Source organism: Trachinotus anak, unplaced genomic scaffold, assembly GCF_046630095.1.
Source record: "Trachinotus anak isolate AG129_WGS33_773 ecotype Australia unplaced genomic scaffold, CSIRO_AGI_Tana_v1 ptg000011l, whole genome shotgun sequence".
NCBI lineage: Eukaryota > Metazoa > Chordata > Actinopteri > Carangiformes > Carangidae > Trachinotus > Trachinotus anak.
The window spans coordinates 5,045,746-5,066,278 of record NW_027273862.1 but is presented as its reverse complement, the minus strand read 5'-3'; the positions used below and the strand labels follow the sequence as shown (position 1 = coordinate 5,066,278).

The window sequence follows — 20,533 nt, the reverse complement described above, 5'->3', positions numbered from 1 at the left end:
AATTTTTTTTCAACTCAAGAGTCCACTTACTAGCTTTGCCCAGAGTTTTCAACCATGTCTCATGGGATCATCAGCAGATGAAGTGTGCTGGGTTGTCATGGAGATGGATTTGTCAGCATGTAAGCTCAGTACACCTTAAGTATGGATTGATTTGTCCAGTCTCCCTCGATGAGTGTTTTCTTTTAACAGAAAATACTGCTGTTGCATACTACTCATGTAAGGCTGTATGAGCAATATGGAGGAGGAGTAGTTTTACATTCTGAGACATTCTTTAAGGCCCACAACTTATTTTCTGAATCAGCTTTCTACTTTGCTGAAAATCTGAAAATCATTTTGTGTTTTCTCATTTTTTTTTTACAAGTGAGATTTCTGTATCTGTGTTTTTGTCTCTGCTTTTCTCACTGGCCTGAAGTGGGCGGGGCTGAGTAAACAAGAGGTGCCACAGCCACATCAAAATCTGATCAGTGTGTGTGTCATTTGATTACTGTTACTGTGGACCAAATCTGATCAAACCACAACCATATGGTCGTTATGATGCAGATTAGATTACCTTAGTTTAATGCTTTAAAGGATTTTTTATTTACTTTCAGAAATTCAATTGAGATTGTTGCTGATTTAATTGTGAATATTTAATGTTCAAGGGAAAAAAAAATGTGTGATCTGAATTTATTCAGGGACTTTAAAAGCACCAGGGTTGAACAAAATTGCAGCTCCTGTGGTTTAGATATTGCACTTGAACATATTGCAGTTTCAATAATATCTTGATTAATTGTTCAGCCCTACCTGGCAGTGTTAGTACCTAACTGTACACACCGACATACAAAGAACACAAACCAAAACACACTGCGTGGACTCAGTTTTTATTCCCTTGTAAATAGAATATCAATAAAAACACACCATAAAAATAACAAATAAGGTTTATCCAACAGATGAAAAAGTAACAAAAGGCATATGTAGATTTCCTACATAGCGATTACAGAACAGTCTACTGTCCAAAAAAGGCACTAAATCTTGAAATAGAGAATAAGAAGGGATTAAAAAAAATATTAATTCAAACTGCTACAACAAACATCCTGCCGAGGTTTGATATTTTTCATCTTACAGAGAATTATTGAAGAGTTTATTGCCAGAATGAAATGGAAACCATGTCAGGGTTAAAGGAAAAAAGAAGACCTCTTTATACATGATTGATAAAATGTTTGAACCATATGTTTTTAAGTAGTATTTCAAGTCATTGGCTTATTAAATGAGAACATTAAGACTCGAACATCTACATTTTATACTGAATGCATGGATGATAAATGTCTTTCTTTTTCACCTAAATAAATACAGCATTTTGGAATATAACTCTTCAAACGTCATACTGCATCTCATGTTGACAATATCAACTAATGTTGGAGAAGGACAACAGCAACATTTGGTCCTGAGGCATGAACTGACTGAAACCATAATGACACTACATCCCCTGCGCTCACTCTTTGTTCTGGCAGCAGATCTCAGATCAGATCAAACCTCTGCAGCCCAACATGCACCCTAACTCTGTGCCAGCGGAAGCATCTCAGGTCCAGTATTAAGACAAATATTTACTCTACTGTGTACGTTGAGGGACGAGACAGGAAACAGTCAGTGCCCTGGTGCATGTGCAGGGTTAAAACAAGATCTGATCTGAATCATCATCTGCTTTGTCCCTGTGAAGAACCAGCGGAGGAAGCTCAGCATTTCAAACAAAGCAGCACAACAAGGCAACAGAGGACTGAAGGCAGATGGTAAAACTGCATTTTAACCAATGAAAAGACACAACATGCTGCCGTCACCGCTGTCAGAAACAGAGTGCACGTGAGCAGCCTGACACAGTGGTGAACACAGCTGGGAGAGCAAAGGCTTTCTGTGTCATGGTATTCTTGTCTCCATCTCAAGATGACTGAGTGATTTTTAGGATGATGTTAATGTGAATACACACTTTGTGGCACAAACATTATGGAGCCAGTTTAGGTTGAAAAACAAAGCAAAATGAAACGTAGTCAACACACCAGACCAATCAACAGGAAGGTAACCTATAACACGAGACTGCTGTCGTGAAATCGTCCTATTTGTTTTTATTATGTGAAATTGTTATTTTGATTCATTTCTTGTGTTGTCAATCAGTTTTTGGCCCCGTTTTAAAACGGTTGTGTCTTTGTGGCCCTTAACAAATGACTGACACATCCACCCAGCAGTTTATCTGCTTGACCTGAACAATTCATCATAACAAGCTTGTTGGAGGTGAAAAGGAACATTAGACAGCTGCAGTGATGATATGTAGGTCACTCCAGGTTTCCGCCCATTAATCAATGTGCATTTCCATCCAAAACAGTTATGAGAATTGGTTTGTCCAGATAAACAGCGGGTGGCACCAATTTTCCAGTCGGGTGCCATTCAACCATTGCAGAGGAAGAGGTTGCAATAAGGTGAAAAACAATGTAGAAAAATGATGGAAATATTTTCCCATCATTTTCCACCTCAAGCAGGTTAAAAACTTGAGATTTTCGAGATTTTTCAAAATTTGCATTGTCAGCTCGGTGTTTTCATGTACAACTTGAGAATGTACAAAAAACATGTGGATGGAAACCCACATATTGACGATGTGCAAGACACAAGGCAGAAAGAAAATCTGTGAGCAACAACTATGTCACACTAAAGACAGCAACCTCTGTCTGGTTTTGTTTCTGTTTATCGTTTTTGGTCTCTTGTTATGTATGTGTGTGTTTTTCTCACATTTCCTGTTTTTAATTTGATTCATTTCTTTTCTTTTTGCTTTCAGATTTTTTGGCTCTGTAATGACTAAAAATGACACAAATAAACAACTTTCAATTTGTTGCTTCAGAACTTCAAAGTACAACTTTATGAGAAGACTATGAAGGCATCCTCTTAAATGATTTAAAATCCTGTAAAGCACTTTGTCTTAAATGAATCCACAGATTCACCTCAGAAATGCTCCTGCTTAGCAGATTAAAAAGAAAAAGAAAAAACATTTTCTCACCCTTAGTGGGAGAGCATATTTTGATATTTTGGTGTAAATAATTCAAATAAATGACAGGTTACATAACTGACTAACGATGCCTCAGAGTTTTATAAACGCTTAAAGCAAAGACACCTGGGACAGCTCTGCTGCCGTACACTTAAAGAGACATTCCACCACAAAACAAACATTTTCTCAGACATTTAGTCCGACACCAACACTGAGGATGTGTCAGCACTCCACCAGGATGAGGGGAAGAAGCTATTTTACAATTATTCCATGGAGCTGATGAACTAATAAATCCTTTTTTAGAGTGGAATTTCCCTTAACTTTCCAACGTAATATTTATTGGCTCGAGTTTGAGAGGGAACTTCCCTTTTAAAGGACACTGACATTTCTGCTGTCAGCCAGCATGAACCATCTTTACAGCCTCATCACAGTTTGTTGTCAGTCTCCTCTGAATAGATCAGATCTACAGTTGTTTTTACTCCCATCAGTCTAAACTTTGATTCACATTGAAGCAGCTGTGGAGGAACCTGCAGGGGTGTAGCTTATACTGTAGCTAAGGGGGATAAAGTGAGGTATTTGTGTCGAGTTTGTAACTCTGAACTAGTAGCTTAGCCTGTAAAGCACCTGTTGATGAACACTGATGAACCAGTTTGACTGAAGCCACTTTAGTGTTGGCTGTTACAGAACATCATGTGTTTAGCTTTCTTGCATTGGTGATGTGTGTACAGTCATTGTAGAAGTCCGTCTTCATGCACTGATCCTGTGTCAGTGCACCGCAAAAAATAAGGCACTTCAACTTAAAATTATACAGTACATTTCATGTGCTGAACAAAAGATGTAATGTTAGGGAAATAATTCTGTATAGTTGGATCAAAGCTCATGTACAAAAGCTAAAGAGTTCAACTTACTTTGTTAATAGGGTTTTGGGATTTCTATTAATTTCTATACTGCACTCCAAATTGATTTATTTTTAAACCAGTGAACAGGATTTTAGTGTCAGTTGTTAATGTCACAAAAAGTTGCACTACACAGAAAAATGTAAGCAGCTGACTACGCTAATGTTAACACAAGAGGTGGACATTACTTTCAATTGTCTGATAGAATTTAGCAGGGATCAGCCACTGGGCTTGAATACTGATTTTCAGCATCACAATTAGAACTTTATCAGGGATTAATCAATTTTTTAATACTGAAAAAGTAACAAATGTGTATGTATCATGTGATAGGGGTCACTCATAGTGGCCAACCCACACGGAATAAGCACCTGACTCTGAAGTTTGCTCAGTTTTTTTGTCTCATTTAGCTCATAGTTTTGGTTTTCTGGTCCACAAACTCCACTCTCATCAACCTTTGAGCTGTTGCCAGCTGATGTCTTAGTGAAAAAGCCACAATAAACCGACTGTACGCTACTTGTCCAAACAGCAGACAAGGTTAGCGACAGCTAGGGGAGAGTGAAACATTTAGCAGCTGAATAACCAGATGTTTTCCTCAAAAACAGAGCTAAAAAGAGAGTGGGTGCTGTACTTAAAGTTGTCAACTTTTCAGAGACACAACTCCAAATCAATGCTAATTTTCTATCTGTGTCTGCTGGATTCATAATTAGGGAACTGTTTGCTAACACGTCGCAATTTTATAAGGTGACACCATGTCAGTGCTGTGTTTACAGCTTGTTGTGCTGCGCCCAAGTTGTCAAAAAGAAAATAATAATAATAATGACGATGCTGCTTTAAAAAGGTACATATGAAGTGCAACTTTACACAAATAAAAGTATTTTGGAAGAGATAAATACAGTGCATACTATATATGGAGGCATAACAATAACACATCTCCTGTCCAAGGGGCTAAAAAGGGGCAAACCCTACTGTTAAAAATTCCTTGTGGAGATTAACTAAATGCAGAAAACAGGTGGACTTCTACAATGGCTGTACTGGGATAAATATTTCTTGATTTGACTAGTTTGAACATTTGTGTTTCAGATAAAGACGACTTCTTGTTGTAGTTGTTTCAAGAGAATCCACTCATTAAATGTTAACTATTAGCTTTCTGAGGAAACCATCAGTTTCCCAAATTTTTCTTTTCCTACTTCCTCTGTCGTTTATCACTTATACTGATCAGTGAAATGTTTAAAACAGCAGGGGCTCTAAGCACCATGATATTGATCAAATAAAGTGTCATTTAAAGTGAAAACTGAATTTAAACATGACTGTGTGTGTTTAGAACACATGGCATATCGAGCATAAACACAGATATACCTAAAAAGGATAATTATGCATTTAGCTTGCAATAATTTGACACATCTGATGCGTCTTTGATTAGCATATCTCTAATACATAGTTCCATCCATGACTATCATACACTCAAAAAATACATAAAATTTCAACTTAATACTTTGGCTAATGTTTCACTCACCTTTCACCAACAAGAAAGACTCATACGATAGTTTCTCTCATTTGAAGCTAATATGTCTATATAATGTAAATAGAAGTCGATTAGGGTACATGTACATATACCCTCACAGTTTATATAATATACTGTATATATGTATGTGTGTGTATGTATGCATACATACACATGTAGTATATGTATGTATGTATTCACTTTACACTTAAATCTGTAGTATCTAAACAGTGTCATTACACTGTTGAATCCCTCCCAGCTGACTGATCTCTGGGCACAAATGAATCAAGAACATCCGGTTACCAGGGCAACCAGATTTCTAGTTTTATGCACATCTGTCGACAATTTTGGCTACCATCGACATTTATGTGTTGAGTAACTTTTTAAAAAATTACTTCTTATTGATATGGAAGCAAAGAGAGGCCGTAAGGATTTTAATCTTATTAGAAAATGACGACCTAACTGTGGGATTGTATATCTACTGAATATGTAATGTTGAAATTTAAATATCACTTTAAATTTAGCATCAGAGAAAACCACCTGTTTATTTTTTTTAATTTGGGGGGCGTAGGAAGCATTTTATGCCTTTATTTGACAGTGGCAGTGTAGGTAGACAGGGAATGTGGGGAGAGAGAGTCGGGGAGTGAAATGCAGGATATGGTCTGACTTAATGAGCAGCGATTTAATGCCCATGTGGTATCGCCTAACCACTTAGCTATCGTTATGTTCAAATCATTATGTTCAAGCTATTGTTATGTTCAAATTCAAACATTTGGGGTTCCAAGTCTAAGCAATGAAGCCTTAGTGTAATCCATCAGACCTCAGTTGTATCAAGTTACATTCTGTTAGTCACGAGATCCCATTAAGAGAAGCTCCATTTTTGTATCTGAAATTGTGACCCTTAAAAAACAAGTAACAATAAAAATGTTTTGAAATTGGGAAAGGTTTTGGTGTTTAAATTTCACAATTAGGTATTCAGAAAATTAAAATTATTATGTCCTTACTTTGCTTCCATATGTTGAGCTTATTGTATGAGGGAAAGGGAGAGAGGAATGGGTCACAGTAACGTGATATGACCCTGACTTCTTTATGTATTTATTATTTAAAGAGAACTTATTCTGCTGTTCTTCTCACTGGAAGAATACAACAGCAAACATTTAAAATATAATCTACTGTGATGAAATGCGCTGCATAAATTTAAAACAATCAGTTAAAATTAACTTAACTTTCAAATTCATGTATTTAGTTTTTGAGGCTGTCTAGTTGTGTTGTGATCACAGTGCAAGACCCTGAAATTATGTGAATCCTGTGTCAAATGCAGTGTTGTCCTGTTGTGAAAATGCAGTTTTTCAAAGAAATCTGCATAATGCATAAAGTCCCATTACTCAGTCCTCTATGGAAGATGTAAAATGCCTTCGTAAAAACAAATCAACAAAGAAATTATGTGAAAAACAATACACATTGCTACATGTATTTTCTTTTATGTATGGATTTACTGAGTCATAATTGAGTAATTCCTAATTTATTTCGCTTTTTTAATTTGGTTTGTTATTATTTAGGCATTTTAAAAATTCCACATTCTGCTGGGGAGGACTTTAACAAATAAAGTGTATCATTATTATTTTCATTGTTATAATATACTAGTAATGCCTATAAGAGCGTAGCAGAGCAGGTTGGTGGTTGGAGGTAGGGTTGGGAGGTATCTCAGGGTTGGCATTTACACAACTTTTGGTCTTTTTTTCTTTTTCACTTATTACATTCCAATAAAATCTGCTTGCATATGACCACACCTGTTCTATTCATGACTCTTGACAACTCTGGTGTCCACCACGCTCTTCAGTCATCCTCCAGCGTTTCCGTCTTGATGTCATTCCCCATACCGCACGCTGCCCCTTCCACTTGATTGGCTAGGGCTTGGCTGCTGTGATTGGCACCCTCTTTCTCCAACCCAATTGGGTCCTGGGGCTCGGACAGCACGCTGTGAATGGTGGGTTCGTCCTGGAGGGAAGGGGAGGGCGGAGACCAGGACACACCTGTCAATCTGGAACCTTCTGCCTGAGGACCCGTCCCTGTCGCTAGAGATCGGCCAATCAGAGAGGCGCCCCTCTGTCCAGACAAGCCTCCTCTACCCAGGGCGGAAAACCAGCTGGGGAGCAGTGTGGGGACCTGAGCAAGGAGGAAAAATTAGTAAATTTGTGGCTCATTCTGGTTTTTCTTTCTTTGAATTCAAGGTTCCTCCTGTAAACCTGGCCTCATCTCTTAATCTGAGACCAAAACTCCTGGATGAATGCAGTGTGTGGCGGTGTGTGCAGTCCGGCTTTACCTGGGTTGGAGAGGAGAGGTCAGCTCGACTGAAACCAAACTGTCTGGCTGAAGCTCTCTTGTCAAATAGAGACACCTCACAACCCTGTAACAGAGCAGCATGCAGGTTATACAATAACCACATTGTTCTACTGGCAGAGGAATTTTATCATAATGCTGTGGCATCTGACCTTTGACTTTACAACCAGTTATTTATAATGTTACAGATATGGAAATGTATGCTTATTCTACTGTTGACCACACTGAAAGTCTGACTAAACACAGGGGTCAAATTTAAATAGACAATATGTCATTTTCTCCCTATTGGGGTCTCTCAATCAAAACAATAACAAAAGACGGAGTTCGGTGACATTGTGAAGTAGCGTGGGATCATGGAATCATCACTATCACTGCCGTTGTTGCAGCCAGTCAGCTACTCCCAGGATTTCTCCAGTGTCAATCATTGAGGAGGTTTTCATGGGGAGCAGAATTAGCCACAAAGGTCTCCTCTTCTCAAAAAAAAAAAAAAACAAATTATCAGATGGACATAGGACGTGTCAGAGGGGCTGCGAGCTGAGCTGCCGCTAACATTTGCTTGGTCTGTTTCTCAGATAACTTAAGATCCAGACATCCAATGACTCAAATCCTTCATCCAGTTAGAATATATAGTCAAAAACGAGTTTTTGAGTTTCTGGCAGACAACCACAATGCTGACGCATACACAAATGGGAAATTACGTCACTGACAAACGGCACCTCAATAAACATCACAGATTCACTGGGTTTGAAAATTGCTGGAAACATTTGTGATAACTTAAGTACACAACTCAACAAAATATATAACATAGGTCTGGTTATTTTAAGACATTTTAAAGTGGAAAGGTTAAATGTTATAATTTTTTATTTTATTGACTCCATTGAGGATAAAGGTGCATCTAGTTTACCTGGTCGGGGAAGTCGTTGCCGTCCACCTCGTCACTGTTGGATTGGCCTCCTGGACTCTGAACCTCAATGCCGTGACTCTCCAAGATGGCTGCTTCTTCAAAAACACAAACCTGATCATAGCATATCTACCTCAATCAACCTCACACTCAGATGCAAGCAAACAGTGGGGAGCTGCTGTTTGCTGCTCTTCTAGAGCTGAACAACATCCTGCTAATGCAACTGCAAAAGAAACAAATTACGGGTGTCAGGATGAGAATATGTGTTCCTGACTGATGCCCTGCTGTGTGTGAAATTCAACAGTGTTGTTTGTGATGAGTAGGATGGCATCTAAGTGTTGAGTGCAAGGAACAAAGGAACACCCAGCTGGTCAACAAGGATATGTGCTGAGGAGTAAAAGCTCTTTCATGTGTGTTTATTGATTTATTTAGAGACTGAGAACCTAGCACAGCAAAAGGAATAATGTATATTTAGTATCTGCTTCATGTTGAGCTCTTAAGTCTCACACACACACACACACACACACACACACACACACACACAGAGAAAGAGGTAGACATTACCAATGTTGGCGCGCCTCTTGATGTCTTTGCGGCGGTTGGCAAACCAGTTGTAGACTTTCAGAGATGTGACCCTCTCCAAATCAGACAGCTTCTTTCCTGTAACACACACACACACACACACACACACACACACACACACACACACACACACACACACACACACACACACACACACAGATCAGACATCCGCAGTAGATCACAGCTACAGAGCTGCTGCTTCTATGTCTTTTACTCCTTAAGTCTCTCTCTGTGGTTATTTTTGAATTTTACAAGATAAAAACGCTCCCGCCTTATCAAATATTCAAATGTCACATTGAGAATATGCTTTATGAGGAATATAATTGTTTTAAATAGTCAACTTTTATCCCTCTTATGTCTCTCTGGTGTTTTGTTGTTGTATTATATCTGACTGTTGTAAATGAATGATGTGAGATCTTATTTTATTTTTCTATTTTGACCAAGAGCAAGAGACTTGCTGGTTAAATAAAGATTGAATACATCTTAAAAACAGTTTAAAAAAAAAAAAAAAAGTAGTTAACATGTCAATCAAAAGAAGTTTTGAGGGCAGGGAGATGACAATTTTCTGTCCTGAGAAGTGAACATCCGTCACGGCTTTAACCTACCTGGTTTCTGAATGACAGCATTGCAGGCAGTGGCAATCTCCTCTCTCTTTGCTTCATCAGGGTACTGGTTATCACTGAAATAGCTGTGTAAACAGACAAAAGCACACCCACAGACAAACACAGACACACACATATTCCAGGTTATAATTTCAAAGCCAATTAAACATTATACTCTTACATTTCAGTGAATCTACCCCAGTGAACACATTCCTCCTCCTCTTCCTCACCTCTCCATAACAGCCAGACACTCCTTCCTCCAGGTGAATCTGCTCCCTCGCCGCAGACGGAAGCCAGTAGGGGCGGCACCAAAGGGGGGCGGGGCTTGCTGCCAGTCCATCATGTCCTCCAGAGCCAGTGGGGCAGCTCGCATGGCAAGAGTGGCACCTGAAGTCACAAACGCCACACTGCATTAATAATAAAGTTTATATTCATTTAAGTGAAGAATGATGCTATAGACAGTTTCCCAGCTAATTCATATAAACCTAACTAATCAGTTCCTCCACCTAACAATATATCTAAATTATAATAAAGAAAATAAATCCTTGTATATCGTCCATTTACCATGTATCTTTTATATATGTACACTTCATCATCACATAGTGAAGATAAGAGTGTCCCCTTTTATTTTAGAGCTTCAAGCCATTGAGCCAAATTAAATTCAAGGGATTCTTATTAAAGCATCATGCCACTCTTGTTTTCTTTCCCATGCAAAGACACAGGGTGACTTGAACTAGACTACTCATACTGTACGTTCCACTGAGTGGGGCTCAGCTTGACACAATGTAGTCATTGTTCAATCACAGGAAACAGTTTACAGCCATTCTCTAACGAGAGACATCTCAAGATGCTCATAAAAATGCAAACGGCTTTCTTTTCTTTAAAAATACTTTTAATACAATTTATGTTACATCTGTTACTCTGCAATGACCAGACATGTGTCCGCTTCTGCTAAATTATACTTAAAAAATACAAACTTACCTCCTTTCAGTTCATAATGCAGTCACAGCTTTGAATATCAATGAGCTGAGGTACAAAATTACTATTCTGCACTGATAAATTAGAGCTGTCACAACAGGGTGTCCAGTTTCCTACTTCAGGACACTCTGTAAGTATGAGATGGACATACATTGTCCATTATAAAGCATACTTTTTACATCTTTTTGTCTCATTATGTTATTGTCCTCTTTTACTGGAAGTCTAAATGCTCTGATTATTGCTCAGTCAGCATAAGGAAGTCTTTCTGAAGTCAGGAGTGTCGGTCACATATTCAGAGCAGCAGACTAGTTATTGAAAGACCTTTTTTTCCTCATATAGTTTTCCCTTCCCATTTTGTTCGAGATAGTCTACGATGGTATTACCTGGGTTGGATTTTTCTAGCTGGTACCAGCGGAAGAAGGCTCGTTTCTTCTGCTCGCTGAGGTCCGATCCCTGTTGTAGGAGCCAGTGGGAGATCCGACTCTGACTGATCCCTGGGAGGGAGAGGAAGGGAGAGAGAGCAGACTCTTCAGTAGGGTGGATGCTTGCTGACATGCCATATATTTCTGGTACTGACTCAGTCAGCCTGGTTAAAGTACAGATGAAGCTGATACTCACCTGTTACCTGAGCAACCACAGCCTGGGAGATCCGCCTGTTTGCAAGGAAGGACTTGATCTCCTCTTTGATCAAAGCACTGTCCCTTCTATACAAAGAGAGAATACACTGTTTACATGAAGTATAATACATGTCTAGATCTCTAACAGTCAGACATTACTGACACGCACTGCACAAGACAACCGTCACTTTACTCAAACCAGCTGCAACTCCACAATTCACATATACACTATATGAATGGCAGTGGCTGTTGCAGTTGAATATGTGAAAGACTTAAAGGCTCAATCCTGCTGTAATATTCTCTGCTCTTAGGGTTTGATTTCATCTTTACACACCCTCAGATCAATACCCCTCTGATTGCTGCAACCTGCCTGAAGACTACAGATAAGAGGCATTGGAGAGAGAAAGAGAGAGAGAGAGTGTGTGTCTGTGTGTGTGTGTGTGTGTGTGTGTGTGTGTGTGTGTGTGTGTGTGTGTGTACAGTACGTATGAGTGTGTAGGCAGTAATCCTCGTATCATATTCAGCTTCAGTGTGAGCTATAAGTAGACTCGTCAACCATCAGGCCTTTTGTATTAACACCTGCTCTCTGGTGTACAAATCTATATTTTGCCATGGGGTTCACAAACCACAGACACCATTTTCACAGCAAATCCTTGTCATAATTAGAATATTCATAATTATGAGTGCTAATTATTGTCATGATTATGGAAAACCAGAAACAGTTGGGGCGGGTACTAATGCCTGTTCCAAGAGGTCTGTCTCTTTTCTACTGTCAGCAAAAAGGTTTCTTGGCAGACTAAGGAAACACTGCAAATGGATGTTGTCAAGTTTGCCAACCAGTGCAAACAAGTTTATGTTTTGTTGTGTCCGTGTTGTGTATGATAATCACAAGAGTAAATATCCGTCGTTATGCAGACAAGAAAGATTTGTGTCATAAAACACAGCTTTTCTTGGTTTTATTGGACTGAAGGAATGCTAGTCAGTCTTTGGTTTAGCCCAATTTAGGGCTGACGCTCAACTGTGTGGGAGAAAACGCCAGGTTAAAAAGCTCAGGGAAGCCATATCGGCTGCTTTATATGAAGTGGGAAAGTTGAGCAGACAAACATTTTACAAACCACACAGTTAAGCCTCCCCTTCTGTAAAACTAAAGCACTGTGCTAAAGAAAAAAAACTTTCAGTAAGTATAAATCTCATCTTTGGTGCCTAGTGTCTTTGGATTTGATGTGGGCTCACTGATAACCCTTGTGGCCAATGACAAAATAATCTGTCCAGATTTCTAGTTAATATCATAACAAAATACTAAATATATAAATGTCATTTCCCTAAATCCCCTCCCATTGTATAAAGCAATAAAAATCAATTTTCTCTACTTAACAAATGTAGAAAAATTTAAAAAGCACCGATGCCAAAAAACTCTATATACTGATGTCTGAATAGAATTTATTCTGATTTCTTATTCCTTCTTATTCCTTATTTGAATGAAATTATTATTTTAAAGGCTCAACTTTTTCTACTTGTGTATTCAGGCCATGTTATCTTATTTGAGCATTTCAATCCTGTTTGCTTTGTTTTTGTGGTTAGGAAAGGAGTGTTTATCATCCATGTGTTATAAATAAAGTTGGTTAAAAAAAAAATCTTTCCTTGACCTCATGGTGTTTTCCATTAAGGTCAAGGAAAAGTGGTTAGGAAAGGAGATTATTTTGACTTTTCAATCGCAGCCAGTGTTTTCAAACAGGATTGTTGGGTTTTCCCTAAACTGAAACTGTCTCTCATGCAGTGGATGACACACTCCCAAATGCTCTGAGCTGGTATGGCCTGGTTCATCCTAATCTAGCCCATCCTAGTCTAGCAACATCTAAGATTAGACAAGTCTGGTCTCGTCTTACCTCATTAAGTCCTCCACCTTCTCATCAACATCTATGTCCTCTTCACTGGCCTCAAACCCGTAGCCTGGTGCCGTCACATTGCCGCTAACAACGCCAAGAGGAAAGCGGGGTGGTGACAGCTTCCCATTGCTGACAGCAACTAGACCATTCTGAGCTACCGCTGCCATGACGACAGGTGAGGCGACTGGAACCGGTAGAGGCAGGGAAGTGGTGTCGAAGTTGTTATTAGGTGACAGTGAGAGTTGGTTGTCCGGGAAACTTGTCTGAGTGGCAGTGGAAGTCATGGTGGAAGAGGCGGTGACGGTGCTGGAAGAAGACAAGGACGATGAGGGAGGTATGTAGGAAGGTTTATGGGCCAACTTGTGTCCATGCTGCCGGTCCAGGTGGTCCAGAGTGTCCAGGGCATGGAGGACCTCCGCCTGGGTGATTCCTGTCCTCCTTAGCCTCTGGAGGAGGTCAATCTGCTCAATGGTGAAACGAGGCTCCTCACTCTGCTGGAACATCCTGGAGGATATCATCACAACAACACTATTACCAAAAATGACTCAACAAATTTAGACAAGTGCTGTAATTTAGTACAATTGTTCGGGTTTGAAGTAGTGGTACTGGACTTAAGTACTCCCACTTTGTAACACTTTGCTGTTAGACCCCCCACATTTTGGAGGGAAATGTTTTAGATACCTTGACAGCTGTAAGGAGCACTACACAGAAAACAAACGGTTTCAAATGTTTTTCAAATTGGCAGTTTTTAAAATCAAAGGGAAATGTATTCAGTTTCTCAGACCTTAAGGTTGCACACAATGTATTTTGGTGAGAAACACTGAATATAAATATGGTGTTTATTTTGTTTCTTTACAAGAAAACCTTTGGTTGATGATGGAAATGTCAAGTGTATTTCATTAGAGACTAAAGAAGATGGTCAAGCACAGTAATATTAAACTAATGATTAAAAGTTAAACAACTTCTGCATTGTAAGAAATGCAGAAATGCACCAGCTTTCATCTTCCACATCACATCCACTACATGCATTGTTTTCTGTGGATTCCTTGTGTGTGTGTTCGCATTTGAATCAGCCACAATGAAAACTGCATTACATGGCAGAGGAAATTAAAGAATGCAAACACATAGAATGGGTATAGCAGAGAAAACGCAGGTACAGTACCAAAAATGGGGTCTTATATCGTGACAATGTTAAGGCTTATACTTTTAAGGACTTAATTACATTTGCAATTTTTGATGAGTGACCTTGCCATCAAGGAGAGAGTCATGGAGCAAAATAGAAGTACAGTCATGTCTGTTCGCTTCCTGCAGATTTACAACACAAATACACACAGGCACCAGAAGACACTAGAGCTCAGCAGCTGCTGCCCAGATCTGAGGAGCATTCCTCCAGATTAAATCACACTTTATTACTATAATACATTACAGTGAATATTTTTCAACCCCCAACAATCACGTCACCCAAATAATGTTATGAACCCAGTTTTTGTTGTTTTATTGTTTGTATGTTTTCAGACCAAATACCTGCTCACTTCTATGTGGCTTTATTATATTAAGTGTTAAATCCTATCTATAGTTGTGTTTTGATTTGCCATGTATTCTTAAATGTGCAATAATTTGTGTCATTTATAAAAAAAAAACAAAACATCATACTAATGGTCATTGAACCGAACTGAACAGAAAGGAGGGAGTGAAAGAGGAAGATAAACAGACGAATGAGATAGCACATCTGTTTTGATGCTTTTCTCTCTGACGCCAAGAAGAAAAACAGGCCTCAGCAGAGAATCAGAGTCAGCAGACATGTCAACACTTATATAGAGAGGAAGAGAGAGGGAGGGTGAGGTCGAGTGTGTGTCAGTGTATGTGTGTGCGTGTGTGTGTGTGCATATGTGCGTGCGCCTTGGGAAAAATGCCAAGAAAAATTTACATCTCAGGCAGCCAAGCTCCATACTTTCTCTCACTGCTGCAGAGGGTGAGTCACGCTGTGGTCGGTTAGACTGATACACAGGATCGATACAGGACGACGAAATTATGATATTATGGCCCCAATCAAAATTATTTGTCTTTAGTTATTTTATTGCACATTAACAATTAAATACATTACATTTTCACGTGTTTTAGCCAGGTATGTCTGAAGTCTTGTTTGCAGTCCCTCTGCTTTACAGTATTATCACAACATGATTTACTTTCTGCACAACTGCAACACAAAATGTATAAAAAGAGTGTTTCCCCACAGAATTAAATTTTACTTGTGGCCGTAGCTGACGGGCACAAGTAAAACATATAATTATATAATTATTGAATAATAGCATAGTATTTAAGGTGCTTCACTGCAACTATTCTAACTGTACTTTGGCACAAATGCAATATACAATATATATGCAGCTCCACTGCTTCATGTTGTGTCAAATAAACAAATAACAACCATCACTGCGTCGAATAGTCGAGGGTTGAGAAAGAGAGGGCCAGTAAAGAGACAGAAAGGGACGGGAAAAACGTAATGGATTTTTTGCGGCAGGATTTCTCCTAATACTTTTTTTTCTCTTAGGGAGAGATGAGGAGAGAGAGAGCAGGGCAAGAAGGAGCTGAGTAAATAAATGTCATCATGCACAGCTCTACAAGGAAACACGATAGAATCCATTTGAAATAGCAAAAAAATAAATAAATAAAAATAAAGAAAATATGTGCGGGTCAATTTTCCACAAATAAATCTATGAACCAAATAACTTTTCATTAAGCCTGCCGTCCTCTGCCTCACAGTACCTTGGCCATTATTACCTGTTTGAGTTTGGCACTAACGACGGCTTTAAGAAAAGTTTCGATAGCTCAAAATCTTTTCCATTTTTGTAATGATGAGGTTCAGTGCAGTTTAGTTTTTGCCCTGCTTACACGAAGATGAAAACTAGCAGTGGATGATTAACAAAACAGTAAGAAAATGTGACTCATCCACATATCACTGAAAATCTCCTTTGAACTAGTTTTTAATAAATGATTTAACAAAGGTCTTTAGACTTTCTCTGAATCTCATGATTAATGGCCCCAGGCTTTTATAAGTGAGATATTATTTTATCTAATTTTAATTTTTTTAAAAACTTTAAAAAATAACCTTCAATTTCAGCCTTTAGAGTTGATAGAAGATTACAATAGATAATCTGACTCTTTACAGCAGACTGCTGTTGATAGAGACAAACAGCTGTAATCCATCTTTAAGCATCTTGACCTAAGCTTCAGTCTACCTACACTACTTGACAAAACTTGAGCAAGGAAAAAAGTTTGACTCAGAGTGACACTTTCAAAAATCTAGTCGCAGTCACAAGACAGGTGGGGTTAACACATCTCACTGATTTGACTGTTTTTTCTTGCTGTCATATGCAGGAGCATCAGAGCACATCCTACTGCATCAAGGGCAGGGTGGGAAATTTCAGTAAAACCAGCAACAAGGCAAAAACGATGATATCTGGATGTATTTATCTGAAAGATTAGTCTCTACAAGCCACACTGGCAGGAAACAAACCTTCCTTTCGAAGGTGTGACTGATTGTAAGAAGACACAGTGGCTTTTGGATGCAGAATGACACCTGAGATTTATTATAGCCTAGTATACAAGAGTGCATCCCATCAAATACGCATTTCTCCTCAACAACCACCAAAACAAGGCAGGAAACCAACTTTTATATACTCTGTTTTCCTCACTGGCTCAGATCAGTTTCGGTCTCAGCTTTCACAACTACATGGAATTAGGACCCAGCCACTTAAGTGGGTGATCACTTAAGTTTCACACCGTGGCTATAATACATTAACAGTGACTTTCTAGCAGTTGCACTTTGGTAACACAAAAACACTGGTACAGCAAGGACAGGGTTCTTTCAACGCTTTATTACAGTAATCCAAATTTTCTCTTATAGTTATTACCATTATAAAAAGGAGGGTTGGCATCAATAAAATTGACAGAAATGGTTTGAAACTATATTAAAAATATATTACATAGTCTAGATTTTTAATGGATGTCAGCAGGTTTGAAAGGTTTGGTAAATGACAGCTTAGGACACTTTGTCAGAATTTAGGATTTAGTGGACCGACAGCAAACCAGGAGTATGTGTAATTATATGAGGCTGGTACAGAGTATGTGCGCAAGTACGGACAGAGGGAGTAGTAATCAAAAGGTGCTGACTTGCACTGCCAAACTTTTTTAGAGAGCTCTCCTAAGCCGCCACAGCACAAAGAGAAAGCATGAGAGTATGGGCACACATGAAAATACATACAACAGTTTGACTCAAAAAGTAACATACCCTTCCAACTCACAATCCTGAACTGCCTGTGTGCAAGACACTGAAGCCCTACCAGCCCCAGCTGTGTTGCTATGAAGCTGAACTTGACCTCTGACCTCCCTGTGGAGCACAGAGCTTCCCAAATAACCCCCCTGAGGATAACATTGTAATGTATCAAGAAAATCTCCAACCACACAGGCTTTGAAACACCAGCCAGTTTACTCCGCAGACCAAAACAATTCACCGCTGGCTGCCCTTGAAGGTTTAGCTTGAGAAATATGTAACATAGATAAACAGTATTACTACTAATGAACCCAGTGACCTGCCAAAGATCCTAACCAGACGTGGCATAGACTGTGTCCTGGCTGCAGGCGTGCCAGCTGAGCACAGACAAAAGTCATTTAATCACAGTGGGCAACTTTTTAACTGGCCCCAGAGCCGACAATCAACTGCACAGAACATCTGGCTCATGTGGCCGGAGACTACACTGTGGTGGCCCCCGATGCAGATGTTCCTCTTGAAAATGTCGACTTTAAAGCCGAATGACGTTGAAAAAATGGATTTTAATTTTGCCATTCTTCCAGGAGAATATGCTTCGCCGATGGAGGGTGTGTTAAAACGTTTTATTGATAGTGAAGAACAACTCTTTAATCCGGCATATACCTTATGAACTAACCTATTCTAAGCACAACAAGATTGTAATTTTTATTACAGGTTCGTCTATTCACCGTAATTATCACATACGACAGAAATACACATTGTATCGCGGCAGCGTGCATTGTGGACCGACTGGAAAAGTTGACATTGTGTTTGATTAAATGATTTCTGGTGAACTATGTCCACGCCGAATTAGAGACATACTTTTCTTTTCCCCAGACAGCCCCGTCAACGTCAGTCAGGCGGCGTGAGCATGAAGCGCCAAGTCAAATGCCGCAGCACTGGCGATATTTTTAAGGAGTTTTCAGTTCACACCGCGCAGAGAAAAGGAAATGTGTCGGGCTAGCAGAACCGTCGGAAGACAGCAGTAGTTGGAGCTGCAGGACTTCAGTTACCTTATTATTCCAGTCCTAGAGCCTCCGTAGACGTTTAATCCACCATATATGTTTTGCCTTGGGGCGCTGGGACACACGAACACTGACAGTTTTCCCAAAATGTCTCCTCTGTTTCTAATTGGGTTTCAACCCACCGTCAGACAGATTCGCCTTTTGTCCGGCAGACAGGCGCCATGTTGACATAATGACGCAAGGGACGCCGGGAGTCGCAGTTTACAGAAGTTAGTGTGCAGACAGAGGTGCCACTTTACTGGAACATCTGGCAACGGCCGAGGGACTTCAATACAAAATCCCTGCAGTATTAGGGTACCGACCTATGAACCTAAAGTTCACGGTGTTCAGCGTTTGTTGACGGTGTCAGACTCGTGTTGATTCAACTCTTCTCTGTTAGTAATATTTTGTTCACCCTATATTTTTTTGTTTGTCTATATCTATAATATGCAGCCGCAGAACAAACTATTGTGTTTCTCCATAATCACAAAAATAATTCCCCTTTTTATTTTATGTGTTTGATTTTAGTCACAATTAATTAGTTGACTCTCACTCAAAAATAGCCCAGTGCCTCACTAATAAAAACATTCAAATAAATAAAAAAATTGAAAGGTCACCCTGCTGAACTGTACTGAAAATCTCTCCCATGAGTCTTGTCCTCTCCTCACAGACTGGTCAACGCTGGACCAGACAGAGATGCAGGCTCATGATCCTGTGTGAGTGTATTTCATCAGGACAATCAGCACAAAATCTAATGGGCTGAGGTTAGACCCTCATCATTAATGCATAGCCTGTCTGTACCCAGGCTGGGGTCATGTTTAGAGGCCTATCTGACCTAATATTACAACAGCTTGGGGCTAACTGGAGCTAAGCTTGAGCTAACCACAGCATTTGAACGGACCAGTAGGTCATTTGAGGGTAAAAATGACTCATTAAGCCACAGACATATTTCATCCCAGTAAACTACTGGTTTCAAAGAAGCGACTTTAGCACTCAGAATAAAAAATGTAGGGGTAGCTAACCCACTTGTAACTCTCTGGAGCTGACAGCATCTTTCACTTGATGTGTCAGGACCAGCAGAAACAAAACTATTTGGCCCTTATGGATCATGGGTGCTCTTATTATAACACAGAGCCCAGCTGGTCTGCATTCTTGTTGCCTGATCAGTGATTTACTCTGAGAACCATTGCTGTGTGCAGGATAAAGTGTGGTTAAAAAACTATTAATATAACATGTCCATGATAAAACTTGCTCCTTACAATTAATGTACACCTTTCATAAAGCTGTGCTCTCCAGTTATTAAGTTTTTACTCATGATGAAAACTAACTTCAGAATGATGTAGCCTATACCAAGGCCACAACATTATTATTTAAAATCATGTGAAATCATGCACCAGACTGCTGAGAGAAACCTATACATCCACTTAATCAGTCTAACATCAGAAGTCGTGACTTCTGGCTTCAATGGATCTCCAGTCTCTACTTCAAATAAACACAACAGGACAACGACTGAGTTGAAGAGATGTATTAAATATGCTGCTAAGTACAGGGTAAACGCGGTGTCTCATAATCAGCAGGATGAACAATGGAGCAGAAGAACAAGTTTAAGCAATGGACGGTGCAGTGAACTGGGCAATGGGGGAAGAGAATGTGTAGTCAACTCAGTAATAAGCCACTTCTATGTCTATGAACGAAATCTGATGATTGGATATTACTTCATCTCGACATCAACCCAGTCCTGAGGAGCCTGCGCTGCGGCTGGAGGCAGGTGAGCGGCTCGGCGGACTCTGGGTGGGTCTGGCGGCTCTGCGGGTGTCTCTCCGCGGCTTCAGCTTCAGGGGAAGCCGGCCAGCAGACTTTCTTCCTGGGGCACTGGTGACTTCTTGGTGTGCTTCTCTGCAGGCGGTCGTGGG

At 39.7% G+C, this 20,533-nt stretch overlaps 1 protein-coding gene across 3 annotated transcripts; it reads right to left on the bottom strand.

The window, feature by feature from the left end:
- Nucleotides 1-844: 844 nt before the first annotated feature.
- Nucleotides 845-18,826, bottom strand: LOC139628168 (homeobox-containing protein 1-like). Of its 3 annotated transcripts, none has more exons than XM_071489570.1 (10): nt 18,630-18,826; nt 13,311-13,814; nt 11,426-11,511; nt 11,191-11,301; nt 10,060-10,216; nt 9,833-9,915; nt 9,210-9,305; nt 8,649-8,743; nt 7,728-7,811; nt 845-7,570 (listed from the first exon to the last, which is right to left on the bottom strand). In XM_071489570.1, exons 2-10 carry the CDS (start codon nt 13,811-13,813, stop codon nt 7,241-7,243), a joined length of 1,545 nt encoding a protein of 514 aa, XP_071345671.1. In that variant the 5' UTR covers nt 13,814; nt 18,630-18,826; the 3' UTR covers nt 845-7,240. The 3 variants fall into 3 exon arrangements, with proteins under 3 accessions (XP_071345671.1, XP_071345672.1, XP_071345673.1); XM_071489571.1 differs by having other exon boundaries at nt 8,649-8,740; XM_071489572.1 differs by having other exon boundaries at nt 8,649-8,737.
- Between the last annotated feature and the right edge of the window lie 1,707 nt (nt 18,827-20,533).